Source organism: Sciurus vulgaris, assembly GCF_902686455.1.
Source record: "Sciurus vulgaris genome assembly, chromosome: 2".
Lineage (NCBI taxonomy): Eukaryota > Metazoa > Chordata > Mammalia > Rodentia > Sciuridae > Sciurus > Sciurus vulgaris.
The window spans coordinates 142,043,489-142,064,552 of NC_136462.1; the positions used below are offsets into that span (position 1 = coordinate 142,043,489).

Genomic DNA, 21,064 nt, shown 5'->3' on the forward strand with positions numbered 1-21,064 from the left:
CATGGCAATACTCAATCCCTTCCTGCTAAATCACATGGATTTTATTTATATCTCAGTTATAGATTATCCAAATACACTCGGCCAATAAAACACAGAATATTGGGTTAAAACCACATCCCTCAAGACCACAAACATAAAAAAAGATCGTGTTTTAATGTGGAGGGTACCTTTACATTTTAAGCAAATCCAGAGTTCTCATAGAAGCAAAATTCAAGACAGTTTGTTCAGTAAGAATGGGAAGGTCATAACCCTGTCTAAAATGTACTGGCAACTCTCTGCGCAGTGCTAATTTGGGCGTGAGCTGTGCATCCAGGCTGACTTCACACCCCAGCTGGAGTTTCAAATCTACACATGGCGATGGAGGACTCTTTGCTGCTTCACAGCAAGGGTCCTTCGCTGGGCTCCAGGAACCCCTGGGGATTTATCACTATTGACCTGTCCCTCTCTCACCTGTGTGCATGCGCTGCATAATGAAACATTCTTTTTAAAAGCCCGTGATATTTCATTTGCAATCTGTGCGTGTGCATGAAAAGCGCTGAGACTGGAAAGAACCACGGCAGACGCACACTCTGACCGAAAGTTACCTCTGGGGATGGGCTGCAGTGGGGAGGGCGTATGATATGGCCTTTTTATTCAAGATACTCATTAGTTGTGTAAAATTGCAATCAAGAATGTATTTGTGCATTGCGCGTGTAATACATATGCATTCTTTTTTAAAAAAAGAAGATTCTTAAAAGTAATATCTCAAAAGAACAAAGGTGCATCTCTGAAGAGTGCAGCAGCATTTTTCTTGGATATAATTGTCTTTTCCAGAAACCTCAGAATAATTTCCCCTTGACCACTGTGGACCTGAAGGTGGAAAATGTACACTCCACCGCATCCCTACCGGAGATTCGGAAAGTTGGAGGTGTGGGTGGGAGATCTGCGCTTGCAGCTCGCACCCCACTATCCCGAAAGCCAAAGGAAAGTCTTGACTTTCGGGCAGGCGCTTCTGATCCCACCCCACTCACTCACCCACCCACCCTACTGGTGCTGATACCGGAGGGTGGGGCCGCGGCGGGGCGGGGCATTTGGAGCCTGCGCCCCACCTCCCCACCCGCCCGCTCCTTGCCAGCCCCGCCCGCACTCGCCCCCCGCCAGCTCCGGGGGAGCCCGGCCCGCCCCCTCCCCTCCGCGCGCAAACGATCCTTGCGACGCTGCGCTCAGCGGCTGCGGCGGGCGGGGGCCGGGTGAGGGAGGGGGCTGGCCCGGGCCGCTCCACTCTGCAGTTGTCTCCGAAGCGCGGGCTGTACCGCCCGAGCCTCTGGGCCGGGGAAGCACTGGCCGTTGGCTTCCGGGCCGGCTTCTCCAGGAGCTCGCAGGCATGCAGCCCGGGAGCAGGCGGCGCGCCCCGGGCCGCTACTGAGCCGGCCGGGGCTGCGGGACAAGCGCCAGCTGAGCCCCTCCCATCTTGCCCAGGGGCCTACGAGCGAAGTCCCGGCACCCGCTCTTAGCCCGCAGCCCCGCCAGCGCCACCCCCCGCGGGCTGCAGGGGCTCATGCAGCCGCCAAGGTAAGCGCGGGCCAGCAGCCGGGCAGGCTAGCTCTGACATCCCCAAGGCGCCGCCGACACTTGCTGGGGCCACCGCACTGATTTGGTCCTCCCCAACTCCGCGTCTCATCTTGCCCAGATTTGGAGCTTTGCCTCGCCTGGATCGCCTTAGCTCTTGGCAGCAGGAAAGTTTTTGTGGTTTGGTGTTGGTTCTCCTTTATTCCCCTAAAATACTCTTCGGGCGGCAGGCATTGCGCGTGGTTGGGCATACCCGGAGCACGTCCGATCCGCTGTGTACAGGATGGGAGTCCTTCTCTCCCGCGCGGTCATCTCTTCTTGGGGCGGCCGCCGGGCCTGGCCCACGGAGCCTGGGACAGAGCCTGCTATCCGGCTGTACCGACGTGAGCCCCCATTGGCCCGCGTCGCTCTGGCCCCCGCCTCCCGCTCAGCTCGGGGTTGAAGTGTAACTAAACAAGCGCCTGCCCCGGGGCGTCGGCGCTGGGCACCATCGGGGCTCAGGTCTGAGCAGTTCTTGCATGGGAGCGCCAGTGCACCCGAAGGTTCGGATCTTGGGCTCAGCTCTAAGAGGTGGGATTCCTAAGAGACCCGGCGTTCCTAAGTGGGCAGGAGGACACGACGGCCAGGGCAACACGAAAACTCAGCGCCTGGCTTGAACAGTGACTTATCCCAGGTTATAAACTGGGACGGGGTACAGGTGTATTTAGGCGAAGGACCGATATGAAGGACGGTCGGATGCAACTCTTAATTGCATCTATAATGTAATTGCATTAGATTAGCTCGGAGGTAGAATCAATTTCCCCAGATTGGGATTTTAATGCAAGCCTGTGAGCTGCTATTATGTGGTGTGGTTTCGGAAGGCGTTGGATTGTATTTATTTTATAAATTGGGTACCTAGGGGACGGATGAGGGAGAAATAGCGCCACCTAGCGTAAATGGTGAACTGTGCCTTCCTTTTAGGCTGAAAAGTTGGGTATTCTCAAAGTAGACTCCGGCACAGGTGGAGAGGAGGGAACTATCCGTTGCGTCCAGGAAAGATTTGTTCTCTGTGTACCAACAGTCCTGTGGAACACAAGCGCCTCGACGCCCTGAGCTCAGCACACCTAGCTCAAGGGACCGAATTGCGGGTTGTACTGAGTGGCAGGCTGTTACCTCAAGGACCTCCATCACCTTCTCCATCTGGTCTTAGGATCTTCCAGCAAAACCAAAAGGTAATATGTTACCTGTTTTAAGAAGATGCCCTTTTCTCGGGCATCTACTGCAGAGATCTGGAAAGCCCCAGTGCAGGGCCTATGCTCTTCTACTGGTCCATCATAGGTCATTTTTTCAGGTGGATCTTGAGCCACGACCTCTAGAAAAGAGATTGGCTGTGGTCTAAAGGGCAACTGGAGGAGAACTTGGAGAGGACCTAATGCCAATTTGTACAGGAATGGTACAGTGTACCCCGAAATGATGTTTTTTACATATATGAAGGGGGTTGGTCTTGCTACTTCATTACCATATCAGGTGACAAGCACAGCACGTCCCCTTTCCCTGAACCTGATCTCCTGTTAACACCTGGGGAAGACTCTGCTAGATGGCAGAGAGGACAAAGGCTTGGGTGGGGCACCCACACATCCAAGCAGCCCGCATTCTCATGGCGGGTTTTTGCTGCCACCTTCCAGGCCAGCTGATATTAGCAGTGAGCTGAGCTCTCCTCATTCTGAAGGGAACAATGTGCTTTTCTGTTTGTGGTGAAGACCCTTTGCCCCCCTGGGACTCTCTGGGCTATGGTGATGGTGAGACAGGACCCAGCTTCCTCTTTCTAAAAGCTCTGCTCCCATCTTTCCCTCCCAGGTGATAAACTCCAAATACACATGCGGGATAACTGGTGTCTCATCTGCCCACCCCACCCACAGTGTGATGTCTCACACTGTCTCTCCGTTTACAGGCATTTGTTTAATAACAAGACTTGTGACAAAAGGGATCCTATAGTAGTTTGACATCTTATTCGAGGAGGGCATCTCTGACTTTTGGCAAGAAACCTCTGTCTGCCTTCTCTTCTGTAAATCTCTTGCAGAGTATGACTGCTGCCTGCCTAGTGTGTGTCATAACACAGAGGAGGGTGCAGAAGCTCCTATCTAATAAGGTCCCTTGGGTCTGCTCTTCAACAGCTGCCCTCCTGTGAGGACAAATGAAAGAATGGGGGTGGGTACTACAGAAGGAACCCAAGGGCACTCTCCCACTGAGCACTTTTTATCTTTTGAGACAAGGTCTTGCTAAGTTGGCTAGGCTGGCCTGGAACTTGCTGTCCTCCTGCCTCAGCCTCCAGAGTAGCCAGGATTGTAGGCATGTGCTACCTTGACCTGCCCCAATATAAAAATTCTTAAAAGAGTAAATGCAAAATGAAAGAAATAGGTACTGAGTATCCCTAACCTTGGGACAGGGAGTGTTCAAGCCACCCTTGCGATGATGCTCGTGCTCCCGAGTATCTGGCTGGCAAACACCAGTGGGGTCATTTCCATTTCCTGGAAAAAGAAACTGATGGCTAGAGAGGTGAAGGGCAGAACCAGGGTTCTTTGAGTCTAAAGTGCTATTTTTTCCTGCACCTTGCTAAATGAATTAAGTTCAAGCACTGCTTTTACCAAGTATAGCTACCAAATTTGGTCATGCCTTAAAGCATGCAGAGTAAGCAAAGAAGGAATCATGGTTCCTATCCCTCAAGAAGTCTCCCATCCAGAGAGAAAGATGGGATGTTCCCAAGTGAGACTGAGCAGAAGCAGACAAAGAAAATCAGAAAACAGTTCAGGCTACTTGGAATCTGTTAATTTGGTGAAATGAAATGGGCTCTTCCCCTTAAAGGTAATTGTTTAAATAACTTTTGTCTGAGGTGTTCCTGGGCTCCTTAGGAGAATGACTTTCCTCTTCAAACCATGTTCATTGTTTAGTCATTCAACAAACATATCTAAACATAAGTTTAGCCTAAGCGAGAGAGACTCCAGGCTTTCCCACCGTCTGATATCCAGCCCTAGCCAAATGAGAGCTCCTTTTTTACTTATTTTGACCAAATAACAGCTCAATTTCAGCCTCCTTTCTTTTAGCAACAAATATAAAGGAGCCATGAATAGGAGTAATGGAAAAAATTAAAGACTTGCCTCACCCCAGTGTGCATACAATGTCAGGCAAATGTGTTTCCTTAGTGATGAATGAATGAACATCTTTCAAAAAAAGACTCCGTTTCTTAATCGGGTCTGTCCCATGAGTAGAAAATGCTGTGTCATGTTGGAACCCAGGGATCAGAAAGCAAGAATATAAAACTATAATTCTAAGGACAGGAAGAAGAAGGAGGTTTGAAATGTGGGCAGATATTGACAGTATCTTTTATGCAAGTATCTTTTATGGTCACATTTAAAACATGGTTAAATCACTAATAATTGATGAACACAAAAATGCACTACGTACACACCCAATTTATAAAATTACAATATCCAGATTGCAAAGAATGGCAGTGGAGCAATCAGTAATTATGCAATTATTAATGTAATTATGTAATTATGCAAAATTAATTACAGAAATGCTGGATGGATCTGTGTTTTCATTTTTTAATTTTGTGTTTAAAGCAATAGTATCAGAACCTTCAGAAATCAAGATACTGGATTTTCCAGAGTCTGAAAATCAGCAAAAAATGAAAAATGAAAGATTCTGTGAACTATCTGATAAAATTAAGGCCAATTCCAATAGATTCTGTATCCTCTATAGACCAAAGCAGAGATAAGCAGATATAACTAAAAATGCCCTAAAATTTGTTGACTTCTGTCTCATTAGTGCATTTTAGTAGTTACCATCCATTGTGGCTTCTCATTATGTTTGTTCATCTTCATAGACTCTCAGACCTCAAGGTCTTTGCAGCAACTTGCCCTGCCTGACAGCAACCATTTGTCCTGTTACCTGATAATGGTCTTCTCTTCATCAGTCCTTATATTAAGTCTTCAATGCAAGTTTCAGCATCATTACTTTATTCTTGGCATACTTGGACTTTTAAGGATGGATTCTAACCATTTTTCAACCTCTGTAGGCATTTTGAAGAATTTTCTCACTGATGATGTCTTGAAACAAGATTAGCTGCATCCATACAAACTCAGAGACTTATTACAAGGGCCTCCTAAACATATGTCATGTTATACCTGTCCTCGGCCGTGATGTGGACATTCTGCTGTAGAATTCACTTTACAATTAGACTTTTATGCATTTCCTAGTGGAACTCTATCATAGTATATCTTTTCACTCCAGATTGTCTATTTAAAAATCATGAGATCTAATTGTGTAAGTTGCTTTTACGAAGTTTGCTCCTATCAAAATTTGATCCACTTGACTTTGCTGGCTAATTGCCCCTTGCATGGATACCATTTTATCTGTATAAATGCTGGCTTTTGAAATCTGCTGGGCAAGTGTTGAACCATCTTCATGACTCAGAAATTGGCCCTCAGTTTGCATTTTCAGCTCCTGACAGTGCCACCCTGAGAATTAAGATCCTTTTGCAAGAACATATCTATCCAACACTTGCTTCTTCCACCCAAGGATTTTTCTAGTTGTCAGAAGAGCACACAGAAATGCATATTGTATTCACAGATTCATAAAAATTACAGAGTTTCCTCAAAATAATTGCTACCTTGAAGAGAACAATAATATTTGCTTGGAAATTTTGAATGGATAATGTGCTTTCATTTGCATTTAATTCAATGTCCTTTATGGGAGGAAGTTGAGTATAAATAATAAATAGGTTTTTTTAATGCAATTGCATTTTCTCAAATAGGCTTCCATTGATAGAAGAGAGGCAAAACAAAAAGAGACACATTGCTTAGAGTCTGGCTCACCCTCCAGTATTACCAGATTCATAGTGACATCTGCTTATAGGTCCAGCTCTGCTAAATTGGCACAGGCACTCTTGTCCCAGAACATGAGATTCATGAGGTCATAATTTATTTTGTTATGCATCAATCAGTACAGCTAAATAGTTTGATATTTAGATTTCGGAATAGTGATTTTAAAATGCTTCCCTTACTGTCCACTTCAAGATCATATGGCAGTAAGCTAGATGCCACCCTCATCCATTATGTTGCTTTTATTTTTCTCTACTGGGAAAATTTTGAGAAAGAAGCTCCCTAAATTCCTGGTGTCTGATTTCTTCCTAAGTGGATGCTAATGGCAGGATCTACTGATTGAGGGTCTGGTGGGTAACACATCCCCCAAACTCCAGTCTGAGTTGAGAATCAACAAGAGCAAGGCAAACACAAGCCAAGCTAGCACTCCGGCACTGCCTTTCTGGGTCAATGATAAATGTCCCAGGGCAGAAGCCATCTGGCTTAAAATTTGAGATGTCTTCTGAATGGCATGTGAACTGAAAGGACTGAATGAACTGATAATATAGATAGATTTACTTAAACATTTTTCCATTGTGTAATATTTTGCTCTCATTCAGAGTGCTCCTAAGCCCAGGAAAGTACACTGTGAGTACTTTACCAAAAAAAAAAAAAAATACCACTTGCCATCTAAAAGACATACAAAGAATTCAATCATTGATTTTCACTTCCTGAGTTTTTTAGGAGGAATAGGGAAGATTGTTTTTTGTTAGTGTCTGGAAAATAGTATTTCTCTAAACACAGTCCCATTTCTAATGCATGATCCATCATTATACATATGGGACATATTATTGAACTGACAGAAAAAGATAAACCCTGGGTGAAGATGAGAAGCAGCTGTGGTTTGTCGAGAAAAACACTGCCAACATCACAAGGGCTGGATTTGAATCTCTGCCCTCCCATTTATATTCACAGTAACCTTGGATAAGTCACTTAACTATTGTGAGTCTCAGGCTCATTTATGAACTGGAGAAGGGAAGGCTGTGCCCATTACACAGCTAAGATGTTTCTGCAGTTCCATTGGGGACTGTTTCTCATAATGAGTGCTCACCAGGCCTTGAACATAACTGATAATGCACTTAGAACCCACCCATAAGTCAAGGTTATCTAGAAGTCCTTGGGGAATTCTGCAGATTTCCACCCAGTTCCCACATGTACAAAGACTCTAGAAGATTCTGTGCATAATATTCTATTGTAATCCAAAAATGGTTCTTAAGCATGATATAAAACAAATATTAGTGACTGTTTCAACATTGACTCTGTGCCAGGCAGGTTTTCTAAGTGAGTTATTATTGGATGCACTCACCTAATCCTAACATCAACCTTCTAAGGGAGAAGAAAGTATGTTCCCACTGTGTTGATGGCTTTGCTGAGGTCCAAGGAGCCTGTTCAGACTGCAGCATCCCGTATCACCTCTCTAATATAAAAGTAAAGACATTTTCTCCACCCCAAACAAATGTAAGAAAGAAAACAGTGGTGCAGAAGAATGTTACATGGAGCAACACATTCATTCTTCTTTCTGGGTTGGCCCCTTTCCCCACCTCGGGTCAGCTGGGGCTCTTCTCTATTTCAGTTCTGCATTAACCATTCTAAACAGTTTTGAATTTGATGAATAACTTGGTTATCTGTTCCTATTGCTGAATGTCTATGGTATTTGTGCTTGGCACCAAATTGTTCATTAATCCAAACCCCCCAGCATTCTGCTGGTTGAAGGAGACACAGATTCACTGTCAGTTCACACAGTTGCCATTTGGTGGATAAATGGTTCCAAGCTGGTTCTTCTCCCAAGAACTTACTGGAACAGGGAGAGGTAAACACTGTGTGACCTGTATTGGTTACAGGAACCTAGTGTGTTGTGGGTAGGTAACCAAAAGCTGCTTAGAAATGACAGGGGGCTACTAAATGTGTTTAAGGTATGGTTTCAGGTTCACCATAGTATTGTTTCATGCTGATGCTGAAGCATAAAAATGTCACTCTTCAAATAACATTTCCTACTTGTTCAGCAACATTTTCACTTAGGGAATGCAGAAATGTTACAGGTGAAGCCTCAGAATGGTTCCTCAGAGTTAGGCAGAGGCAAGACTAATTAGTTACAGAGCCAACAGGAGTTCAGTAAATCCCTAGATCTCAGAGACCCAGGGCAACCAGGACATGATTGTGCAAGTGGAGAAGCTGAGAGGCCAAATATAGGACAGGACACAGTTGGGCCACACAGCTGGAAATAGATCCATCCCAAATGCCAGGTCTCTCTTTCCCTTCATATACTACAATGGCTTGAAAGTTTCCATCTCAACACAGACAGTTAAGCAATTTTTAAATGCTTTTGCTTTCATACGGGGCTTTGCAAGAAGAAGAATTTGCAAGCTGTAGACCAGATGGTAGGTGTGATCTGGAGTTTTATACAAGAGTTTCAAGAGGAAACTCTAATCCCAGTAAGAACTAACAGGAGAAATGTTGAAAGAAGAAACATGACTGATCCAGGAGTTTACTGAGAATCTTGAAAGATGGGCAGGTGCACAAAGATGGAAAGAAGGCCTAAATCCACATACCCTGGAAACATAACCTCAGAAACTGCTAGCAGATCATCAGGAGGATGCCTACCCAGCCTGGACTGAGGCTAGGGAACAGAGCAAAGGAATACAAAGATAGTCCTGCTTCTGTTCAGAGTAAGAGTATGAGCATGTACTATAGCTTGGGGTTAACAGAAGCAGAGATCAATGAGAAACCACAGGCCTGGAAGCAGCTGATGAGCTCATCAAAGATGGCATGGCAGCCAGTCATCCTGACGTGCTAGAACCTACTCTGTCACTAAGCCAGCTGGGTAACCTTGAGGAAGTTGCTTACCTTATGCAGTGTAAGTTTGGGTAAGCGTGACTTGTCTGGTTTCTGAATGAGACAGGGCAGAATAGGTGAATTCAAAGTGATAATGGAAGTCCAGAGAGAGGAGAGAGTGTAGCTATTTAAAAACACTTTGCACCCCTCTTGTGGACTATTTCATATTTCATTCTTTCTGTATAGACGTGGCCACATATTGGTGGGTGAACTCAGCTCTTCTGACTGCTTAGTTCCTGGCAAAATGAAAGGGTTCATGGTACTGTTGAACCAAGAAAGAAATTAGAGTAGGAAACACCAACTGGAGAGGGAGCCTCCAAAAGGTTGCTAATAGCTTTTGGCAAATTTATCAGTAGACTGCATTCAATTAAATTAGATTAGATAGGCAGGCAGATAGGTAAATTTTATATGAGCACATGGAAGTATCTGGAAAGATGCACCTGAAACTCTTAACAGTTCTTACCTCCAGGGAGAGTCATTTAATAAGAAATTGATTTTTAACATATACCTATATTAGTTTTTCAATATTTTAAAAATACACTTGATGCTAGATTGAAAGAATCTGAAAGCCCAGAAATTTTGTTTTCCCAGAATTTTCTTTCCTTAGAAATTCCTTTAGGGGGCTGGGGAGATAGCTCAGTCGGTAGAGTGCTTGCCTTGCAAGCACAAGGCCCTGGGTTCGATCCCCAACACCCAAAAAAAAAAAAAAAAATTCCTTTATATCTATCTACCAAGCACAATAAGTACATCCATGCCTATCAGCTGGGATATGCCTGGGGATGTTCCAAAGGGAACACTCCATGAACTTGTTCCAGGCTGTCTGAGTTAGACCTTCAGGCCCTGAAGACTCCCAGATTCTGTTCCCAAAAGTGGACTGATTTGCATCAATGCTAACCCATGGGGCAGTCTGATCCAGATCATCCAAGAGGTAAAATTTTGGTGGAAGTTGTTTCAGATAATATGAGGCCGGTGTTAAGAGAAAAACACCATGGGAAATGTAACAGTCACCAAACTGAACTCTGTACATCTGTGACAGATTTGCAATCGGTGATTCTATTTGTTAAAAATATTCCCAATATTCATCTCCAAAAGCCTTGCCAACTTTACAAAGTTGATTTGCAGTAAAGGAGATGGGCTGTAAACTTGGCTTTCTGGGACATAAATCCCTCAGAGCACTCGTCACGTTGTTCTGAACCAATTTTTCCTCATGTCTGCATCCTACACTGCGTGGTCTGGATAGGGCCAGCACTATCTACTGTTCATCACAGAACCCCCAGCTCAGAGCCTTCCCTAGAGCCCAGGACTCAATTATTTTTAAATGAGTAAAACAGAGTGTGAGGGGAAAATATTACTGGTTTGATTACACACACTTAAAGACATGTTCAAGAGCAACTAAAATCTGCTAATATGTTGTAAGTGCATTTGAAAGTTCAAATGGAGAGTGAGATGCTTCCTCAGTTTCTAAAGAGAGCTATTAGAATATCAGGTAAATGGGTGTGTGTTTAAAACCATGCAAATGTTAAAATAAATTCTGTATGTTTAATGAGTAAGGGAAGGGTCTCTCATGGTGAGGGAAGGAGCACCAAAGCAAATGAAATAATATGCACACAGAGAAAGAGAGGCCTTTCTTAGGAGCAAAAGAAAAAGAAAAAAAGGTTCTTAATGTTAGAGCAGTAACAGTTAAAATGACATTTAATGCTAGAACAATGATGGCAAGATTCACAAATGCTTTGGAAGCAATAAAATAGGGAATAGGGAGAGGCCCTCCCCTAAACTGTCATGGAAACAAATATGGCAAGGAGGTTCTATAGCCATCTGTAGGACCCACTGCAGTTAAGAGGGTGGTGATCGCAAAGGATGGCAATGACATCCTTCTGGCCAAACTGTGTAACTGTCCTTCCACGTGGCACCAGCGTTCACGCTGTTCCTCTTGTCCACAAAAGGAGCCTAACCACCTAAGGGTCATTTTTCATGGCCACTTTCGTGAAATACATAGTAAAAAGTAGTATTGCTAAGCACACTTTCAAGTCCCAATTAGATGGATGAACACAACACGCTTTCTAACAGGAGGATATGAAACTGGACCACTTGATAGAGATGGTAGACGCAGGCCTAGAGAGGACAGAGAAACTCAGGGATGAATTATGTTTAGACTTTCAAAATTCCTGACAAAGTTCCACACCAAAGGTCACTTACAATAGTTAGTAGCTACAGAATGTGGGAGGGAAATGCCACAGATCAGAATTATCCTTAAAGACAAGAAACAAAAAATACAATAAACAGGTACTTTTCTGGATGAATTTTAAACTGGGGACCCACCAGGATCACTTGTACATGCACACTTAGTTTAAATTTACATGACTATGTGAAGGAGAGAAAGCTTTAATAGCTCCAGTCCTACTGGTGAAAAGTTCTGCAGAGATAGTCAGGACAAGTTTATGAATTAAGAAGAAAATCCATATGAATTTTTTACAGGTTCAAGCCTAAATGAAATCATTTGCAAGAACATAATCCAAATTCCAAGAAAAATGGACTTTGTTCAGTTTGTGTTTATAGCCACAAAAGACAACTTTGGGGTCTTTGCAAAATGTTTGTTTGCTAGAGGTCACACAGGACCAAGTGCTCAAAAAAATGCTAAAATACCATCAGAAATGGCATTGGAAACCAAGCCAAAACTGTTCTACTCAGGCTATACCCAGACCTGGCAGTTTTATTACCTTTGCCTGCAGAAAAAACATCTCAGAACTGTAGAAGGGTGAGCAATGTAATCAGCCAGAGAAAGTTTTCCACAAGAGTGGGGCTGCTTTGTTCCTTAAGGGCTTTAAAGTGGAAAGATGAAGCCAGAAAGGTGATATGATCAGAGACCATAAACCTTAGAGGTTATGGAGAGCATGAACAGTGACTGGCTCATCAAATCTGAGATGATCAGACCCCAGGGTAGCCCTTGAAGTTTCAAAGAAAAACTTAAGAGTTGTACAGTGAAGCAACTCAGTTTCTCATAACATGGTGTAGGCAAATAGTTTTCAAAATGCTTAAGCAGTTTACCAAATGCATAGCCAAGAACTGGCTCTTAATGATGGATTGAGAGACATTAGCAGCACATCTCTGTTATTTCTGAGGTTGGCAAAAATACCAATATTGGACCATTAACTTTCTCCAAATTAGCCAGCGGTCTGTTAACACAAGTAAGAGAAATTTAAATCAAAACCAGTTTCAACCAAAGAAAGAATGTCTGGTCCTATAGCTGGAAAGGAACTGGGGTAGCTCCAAGCAGCCAAGGAAGACCTGCAGGGGGTGTCACCCTCGAAGAGTGGCTTAGGAAACACTGATGCAGGGCTGGAGATATAGCTCAGTGGTAGAGTGCTGGCTTAGAACAGCAAAGCCCTGGGTTCCATCTCCTGCACGACTGAAAAAAAAAAAAAAAAAAATGCTGATGCACAGGCTGAACCCCTGGAGACTCATATTTAGCTGCTTTGAAATGGGGCCAAAGCATATGTGTTTTTAAATCCACTACAGTGTCCCCCAAAGGAAGTAACCCTCCCTATCTTGAGGCTTTAGGTGAGGCCCCCAGGTGCTTCACAGTCTGCCCCACTGTTGCTCTCTCCTTCTCCAGCTTCACCTCTCCCTCCTACAGGCATACCCCAGCTTTTGCATATCCTCAAGCAAGCCACACTTTTGTACAAGTTGAATTTGTTCCTTCTACCTGGAATCCTTTCCGTTCTCCCTCCCTGCACCCAAGGCTGGACTGGAGGCCCGGGCACCTATGTCCTGTGTCTCTTCTGTCAGGCTGCTATGCCCTTCCTTGACTTTAAGCCCAGTACAGACTTGCCATCCTGATAATGGCCCATACAGCACACCAAGCATGGGGTTTGAAGAGCTCAGCTTGGAATTTTTAGTAATTGAGTGAGTACTTAAGCTCACTCAGCCTCATTTTCCTAATCGGTCCAATGAGGATGATTGATCATCAAAAATCCCTTAACTGAAAGTATCTAGAAATGCAAACCAGCACCTGACACAATGTGAGAGTGCATCAAAATGTTAGTCACTATTACTAAAAAACAAATCCTTTGAGATACCTAGAAATAGGTACCACCTTTTTGGTAAAGATTAGTCAACTTTTTACCTCACTTTTCCTGTTCATTCTTTCTTATCCTTTTCTACCAACAGTTCAAACTTAGGAGCTGTGTTAGAATTAGTTTTCCATCACTATAACAAAATACCTGAGATAATTAACTTATAAAGAGAAAAGATTTATTTTGGCTCACAGTTTTGAAGTTTCCAGTCCAAAATTGGGTGGACCCATGGCTTTGGCCCTTGACCAGATGTAGTGTATGGCACTGGCAGAGCCTACTGCTTACCACATAGCCAGGAAGCAGAAGAAGAAGAAGGGACCAGAGTCCTACAATCCACTTCAAGGGCATGCCCCCAGTAACCTAAGGACTTCCAATATGACACTATTTCCTAAAGCTTCTATTACCTTCCAATTGTGCTACCCTGGGGACCTGATTTTTAATACATGAACCTGTAGGGGACATTTAACCCCACACTACAGTGGGGTTTATTTATTTCTTTATCCCTCAGGGACTAGCATGTAGTCAGTCCTGAATGTAACTGATGGCTCAGGCCCAGGATTTGGAAATACTCATACCTAGAAGCAGGCAAAGCTGGAGTCCATGTCCAGCACCACCCCAGGGAGGACTTCAACCTCCTGTGGAACCCAGCCCTTCTTTTAGAAGCCTGCTTCTCTACCAAGCAGCCACTCCAGGTGGGCAGTAAGAGGAATAGGGGGCCCAGCAGTAGAGCCTCCAGAGCCGAGGCTGAGAAAGGAGAGCTGGGACCATGCTTGAGAAGGTCTTGGCCCTGAGGCCTGCACCACAGTGCAGAGATCCTCTGCCCATAAGTGGGCAGACTTGATGGGACTGTTTGTTCACAAGTAGCTATATACGATGAGTTAAGTGAGTTTTAATGGTACATGGAGTATAGAGTTCCAAAATCCAACATTTCAAGAATTTCTTATTTCTGTGTAGCGTTGGAGGAGTTGTCAATAATTTAACCCGTTTGACCAATACAGATAAATTCCTTGAAGTCAACGTAATCCCCTACTGCCCCATTTGAGGCTAGATTTCTCTTGATAGTCTAAACTATGTAGTGGACAAATTCCCATCTTGAGCATGTCCAGATTCATCCTTACACATTTTCCTCATAAGAAAAACAAAAGGCCTTAGTATTCCTTTCTCAAATTATTTGCTCATGCCATAAGATTTAAGTCTCCTCCCAAAATGGCAGACAGTTCCCAAGCAGGGATGCTAGGGAAATCCCAGGGCCCACTGTCCCATCCCAAGTTAAATTCAGTTGCATTCTTGAGGGGAGGATATTAGTCTGACCTTTTCAGATGAAGAAACGGAGGTAAAGATATAAAGTTCTGAGGGCCAAAGTCTACCCTTGGGCAAGGGCAGCACAGCAAGGATCTGCTTCAGGATATTCAGAAGGCTGCATCACCTCTTCAGTACCCTAAGCCATGGTCTCAGACCTGAAGATGCCACCCAAAGATGCCAAGGCATTGATGGTGGTTCATTACTCTCCGGGCTCCTGGGAATGCTAATGTATTAATTTCTCTCATTATCCAAAGACTGAGGCTGTAGAACTAGCTCAGGAAAGGCAAATTCCAGCAAATGGTGTTAATTGCTGGACCTCAGGGGTGGAAAGGTCACCCAGTGCCTCTGGCTATCTGGCTGTATGCCTGCCTCAGTGTGCCAGGATTGCTACTGGAATGAGCTGGGTGCTATGATTCTGCACGATAAGCTGTTGGGTCTAGACCTAAGGGCTAGCTGTACTTGAAAGGAATACCATTTGAGACCTGAATTTTGAGATGTTGAGCTCTCCCTGAACAAATCTATAACATTTTTAAACAACAATTTGTAAATGGTGCCTAAAAGTGAATCCTGGTTTGGAGAAATGATAGTTAGAGGCTGTTGGTCTAAGACCAAAATAGTTGAGGGAACTACAGGGGCATCTCAACTATCAAGGAAAACAGTTGCGTCCATGAAGTTTTAGACCTACGGATACTGCATCTTCCTGCTGCCCCACTGCAGAGTGGGCTGAACAATTAGTCTTCCTTCTTACCTGTTTTGGGGAAGTCAGATTCAGAAGTTGCAGTGCTGCTGGGGTTGTGTCTTTGAGGACACAGGTCCTCCTTCCCTTTCCTCACAGCCTGTTCCTCCCTGTTTCCCTCCTGGCAACACAGTCCTAAATTGCAGACATAGCCCTGCAGCTTGTGTGGCCCACAGCAAGTGAGGACTGTGATAGTGCTTTAGATAGAAACATCTAAATTGGATAAACCCCCCCCAAAAAAATTTCCCCCAAAGAACCAGATGGGCAAGCTTGGGAGTAAGGGGGGGGGGGCGGTGAGGGAGGAACTGGTTTGACCAAAAACACTTGCTCCGGCCTATTTGTGTTTCATCCAAAAGATGTTTCTCAGGGGAAGTTGCCAGTCCCTTAAATATCACAACAGAAGAGCTGCAGGAGGAGACATTTTGCTCTCGGAAAAATAAGCCACCGAGTTAAAAGGAGATCACCACCCTGAAGCCCTCCCAGGATCGGACTTGGGAGGCCTTTCTGTTACTGCCAGTCTTTATGGTCCTGCACACTCGGGGGATAACCGTATCCACATCTCCCCTGAGGTGGCAGCTGTGCCCTGGGAGGCAGCCGCAGGCCCACAGGCCCCTATTCAGAGGTGCAGGCAGGGCAAATTCTCAGAAAGCGAGGAGGTGCTTACAGGAGATGCCTGAGGCGACAGGAGCCCAGTCCGGATGGGTGGCCTGTGGCCCCAGCGGGTGGGAGCCTCGAGATGCGTCAGTGGCTGAGATCCAGCGGTCCATCCCCCACTAGACGCGGACCATACCCCCCAGACCCACAACTCAGAAGCAGATTTTGCAGCCTGCTGCTCTAAGGACACAACTGAGTAAGAGCAACGAGCCAAGGGGTGTCAGTGGCGGCTTTGGGATGGCAGTCTGGGTGGAAAGAAGGGCTGGGGCTTGTCTCTAAGCTGTTTCTACTTGGACTGGGTATTTATGCGGAGGTTTAAGGGGACGCCCTGCCCTCCTTGAGCCCTACGGGGTTTGATCGCCCCAGGAGGGGTGCTGGGCGTTTCCTGCGTGGGCAAGCGGTGTGGGTAGAGACGATGCGAGGGTCGCAGAGCCCCGCGCGCTGCCACGGGTTCCCGAGGTTCCTGTAGCAAGCACAGCAATCGGGCCGCCCCCGCCGCCTCCCCAGGCCTCTGGGCTCGCTCAGGCTGTACTGAAACTCGAGCGCGGGAGGGCGGAGCGCACGGCGGCGGGGCGCGGGGCCGCGGCGGCATTGGAGGGGAACCCAGTGATGGATGGTGAGGGAGGGGCGCGGGGAGCGGCGAGGGGGGGGCGCCGGGCCCCGCGGCCGAAGTGGACCGAGCCTCCCGGCTCGCTGCTCCCGCCGGCGGAGCGAGGCTGCCTTTTTTCCGCAGCGTGATTTATTTTCTTTTTTTCTTCTAAACTCTTCTTCTAGGGAGAGGCTAGTGGTAACAGGCCGAGCTGGATGGATGGGTATGGGGAGAGGGGCAGGACGCTCAGCCCTGGGATTCTGGCCGACCCTCGCCTTCCTTCTCTGCAGCTTCCCGGCAGGTAAGGCACTGCTCCCTGGCCTCCGGGTGCGCCGGGCCTGCTCCCCGGCCTCCGCACAACACGGGACCACTTCGCGAGAGAGTCGGAGCTCAAATTCGCCAGCCCTCCTCTGGTCCCCGCCTCCCATTTCCTTGGGTCTTTGTTTCTCCCGTGCCCCGCGGAGGGCACGATGGATGCCAGTGGATATCCAGGGGGGACCCTGCCCGCGAAGGGAAGGGTCGGGCAAGGAGATCTCGGGGGGCCTGAGGGGCCTTCCTCCCTCCCTCCTTCGGAGAAAGAGTGTGCCGGGACGCACCTCTTAGGAGACTCCAGAAAGCCGGAGAAGAGGGGGCACGAACTCGGTGTTATGGGCACTTTCTCCAGCTCTTCGCCCGCCAGTGTGCAAACCTGCCTGTGTTCAGAGGTGCAGCCAAGGGCACCCGGGAGGTTGCAGCCCAGTCCCCCACCGTCTCCTCCCCTGGGACCCCGTCCCGCCCCCAAGCGCTTGCCCACGCTGGGAAGCCCACCGACCCGGTTCAAATGAGCTCGTATTCCTGTTTGATAACATTCCGCGTCGCCCCCTGTTTGTTTTTATTGTGTCAGAAAGGGAGAGAATTTCAGAATTAAAGCTGAAAAAGCCCATCTGTTTCCAATGAATCCCCCATAGTTTTTCACAATGTTTTTGGCAGATCGCTGCTTTCAAATTCCTCGGAGCCCGGACCTCTTGTTTTTGTTGGGGGAAGGGAGACCAACTCCACAGAGAAGCATTTGTTCCTTCCCAAACGCTCCGGTTTCTTTACTTTTTTTTTTTTTTTTTTTTTTTTTTTTTTTCCTTTTGGGGGGAGGGGGGAAGGCACGAAACTTAAATCCCCGGTCTGTTTTCTTTATAATGTTTCGTAAAACTTTATTTCATTTTTGCCATATGCTGCTCACAGACTGGAAACGCCAGTTAAACCCTTCATACCCATTTTTCTCTTACTAAAAATACAAATAAACACAATGTCACGGGCCAAATGGTCCTCCGTGTAAGGCGGGATCTCCCGGCCATTTCCATTGTGTTGCGGGGGTTCAGAGGTGTCTTTTTGCAAAAATTTCAGCTTGTTTCTCACCGAAGTCAGACGCGGATCTGCAGCCCCTGAGCACAGCTGAGATTTGCGTGATAGGACTTGAGTTAGACTATTAGGTTGTTTTGATTTGCTCTGCAGCCAACTGGGTTTCAAGGAACTGGCAGAACTGGGCAGTCCCGGCTTGGCCTGGCTGCGAGTTGGGGCTCCCAGTGGGCGGACCACGTAGGCAGTAAGTAGTACTTGAGTTGAGGGGCGATCAGTTTACCTTCGAGTCCCAGTCCTGCCACGAAGGCCCCCAGCGCCTGCTAGGAGTTTGCCGGACAACTCAGCAGCTGAGGGTCCGAGAGCCTCCCAGGGAGCCGACCTGCTCCAGGGGACAACCAGCTCCAGGGGATGTCCCTGGCCAAGGACAAGATGGGGGAGGTGTCAGTGTCCCCAAGACAGCCCTCAGCCCCTTTTCACCCTCTGCTTATCAAAAGCTCCACTGAGGGTCCAGTGTCATCCCCAGATCCCCATTCCCTTGAAAAGGCAGTTTCTCTGTCTACTTGAGAGTCTGGTTGGAAAGTTGATCTCCTTCCCAAGAATTAAAGAAATAAAGTGAAAATCACCCTCTTTAAAAAAGAGAAACCCCCATTTCTGAGGCGTTTGCAATTTGTGTTCATCTTGGTTTGGTCTAGCTAAAGATTGAGCCCACTGGAAGTTTTATCAGATGGGTTGATAAATGGCTTTTGTCCCTTGGCTGCCATGGGGGATGTGATCTCAGCTCAGTGCTGAAATTGAGAAGGGGGGCTCAGGGGCCCTTAAAACAACACCTTCCTGCTCTTAAAGCTGCAGCACTTGTTAACTTATTAGGAGAGAAGAGGAGGAAAGGAGGGGCTGGCAGAAGATCTCAGAGATAGGAAGGAGCAGCAAGGGCTGAGTGGTGGTGTTTATGTTGTTTCTCAATTCATTTCTTTGTCTTAAAAACTTTTATTTCTAAGTATTCCGGCACAGTATGAGGAATGCTGGTGGGTTATATAATTCACAGCCTAAATTCCATCACTTTTGTTTCCAAGAAACCCATTTCTTCTTGGCTTCAAAACTGGTAACTAAAACCAGTCAGATGGAACAGATAGCTGCTCTACACCATGCCAAATGGCTAACCTTTCTCCTTGACAGTCGCATGTGGTCAAGATCGCCCTCCTTAATAAAAACTGAGCTTCCCAGAGCCCATAGCTAAATCATTCAAGGGCTCCAGAACTTGTGTGTTCAAGAAACCTGGGTCTAAAGACAGTGTCCTAAGTAAGGGATGAAATGGGTACTTTCCACAACAAAGAGATTAATTGTCACATTCTTTGATAGGTTGGCCCAAGAAAGGGCTTTGGCATAATGTCAGAAAACCTGCACTTTCTGGTGGAGAGTGGGGAGTTAGAAAAAAAAGAAAGCCCTGGCAAGTGCAGGGCAAGGCCCAGAGACACTTTCTGGGACCCTGTGTGCCACGGCTTCTCCCATGAAGACAGGTGGAAACTGGCTGAGCAGCCTCGTGAAAGCATAGGTTTGTTCAGAGCTGACCAGCTTGAATGGCTGCCAGGAGTAAGCCCACAGGAGTGCAAATTAAATTGGACATAGTTCTGTGCAGAAAGATGCCTACTCTCTGCTAGACTGAGAGTGTTTGTTTTAAGTGTTTACATTTACTCACTCATGTGTATGGCCAACCTGTGGCCCTGCCTCAGTGACAGCCTCTGACCAAGGCCCTCAGGCAGACACAGCCCAATGAAGAAAAGGGGGCTCTGCTATGTCACACAAAATGGAAGAGCATCAGCTTGGATGATGCTGTGGGGACAGGGCAGACAAAGTGGCTAATCTACCCAAGAAGGGGTGACAGTAAAAAGCTGCTGGGAAGAGCCTTCCACAAATAGCAGTCTCTTCAAACACAGTTATAGAAACTTCTTAAGCTTTGAGGCCATTGTGACTTTTCAAGTAAGAGAAATCCCTTCTTCTAAGAAAACATCCAAGGCATGTTTTCGACAAGTTTCTTGTTTACTACATGCGGATACTGTACTCTGTGTTATTCAAAGTGTGGTCCTTGGACCAGCTGCATCCATCTCCCCTGGGAACCTGTTAGAAATGCTAGTTCTGGTCCCACCCAGACCTACTGAAGCAGATACTCTGAGACCAGGGGCAGCAACCTGTTCTCTGAGTACTCCAGGAGATATGGTGCATATTCAAGTTTGAAGACCAGTGGTTCTAAGAATTACTGTGCTACAATTTTTCTTTATTCCTGGTTTATTTCCTTTTAAACTTTTATACAGCAGCTATTTTTAAAATGTTAGTCCTCAGTGGGTAAACTGAATCTTGGGGAGACTAAAGCCCTCTGCAGTGTCCAAGCACATCTGTTGTGTTGCTATACAGATGAGAATATTTCTATTAAAACTGCCATATGAAATGTGCAAGAAGTTAGCCTTATTACCACATTATTACTCTCTCTCCCAGTTGGACTTTGAGTAGCAAAAGGAGAGTGTCTTAGTCCAACTGAGCTGCTGTAACAAAATATCATTGACTAAGAGTCTTGTGTCAACAGAAATTTGTTGCTCACAGACCTAGAGCCTGGAAAGTCCAAGATCAATGTGCCAGTTGGTGTCTGGTAAGAGCCCACCTCCTGACTCATAGATGGCTCCTGTTCCCTGTGTTCTCCCAGGGTAGAAGGGGTAGAAGGCTCTCTAGGGTCTCCTTTTTAAGACCACCACTCCCTTCCATGAGGACTTTTTTATTACCTTATTACCTCAGAACCCCCCCACACACATTCCTAATACCAGTACATTTGGGGACTTGGGGTTAGGTTTTAGCATATGAATGGGGACCACAATCACTTAGTCTATAGACGAGAGAACAAGGGACATTCAGTTACAAAAGCCAGATGGCAATAGAGCCACCTCACAGCCAGTGTGTGAGGGGGTGGACAGGACAGTGCCTTGACTCCCAAGGAGAGGTAGATTTGAACTCCTGTAGGTGATTGGCCCTGTGGGCCCTGAGGGTGAGTTGGGGAGAAGAGGAAAGGATTTATGGCCTTCTGGTTTGGAGAAGGGGGACTTCTCTGCAAGGTTAG

At 46.2% G+C, this 21,064-nt stretch overlaps 1 protein-coding gene across 3 annotated transcripts in view; it reads left to right on the forward strand.

Moving 5' to 3' along the window:
• The first annotated feature begins 1,134 nt into the window (after nucleotides 1-1,134).
• The window catches only part of RGMA (repulsive guidance molecule BMP co-receptor a), a 41,994-nt gene continuing 22,064 nt past the window's right edge, over nucleotides 1,135-21,064 (forward strand). The window contains exons 1-2 of one of the 3 annotated variants that reach the window (XM_079126785.1): nucleotides 1,135-1,551; nucleotides 16,818-16,933. In XM_079126785.1, the coding sequence (XP_078982911.1) occupies nucleotides 1,538-1,551; nucleotides 16,818-16,933 (130 nt within the window). In that variant the 5' untranslated portion in view covers nucleotides 1,135-1,537. Of the gene's footprint in view, nucleotides 1,552-1,616; nucleotides 2,119-16,509; nucleotides 16,660-16,817; nucleotides 16,934-21,064 lie in introns of those variants that run through there. The other 2 variants (XM_079126786.1, XM_079126787.1) reach the window with 2 other exon arrangements.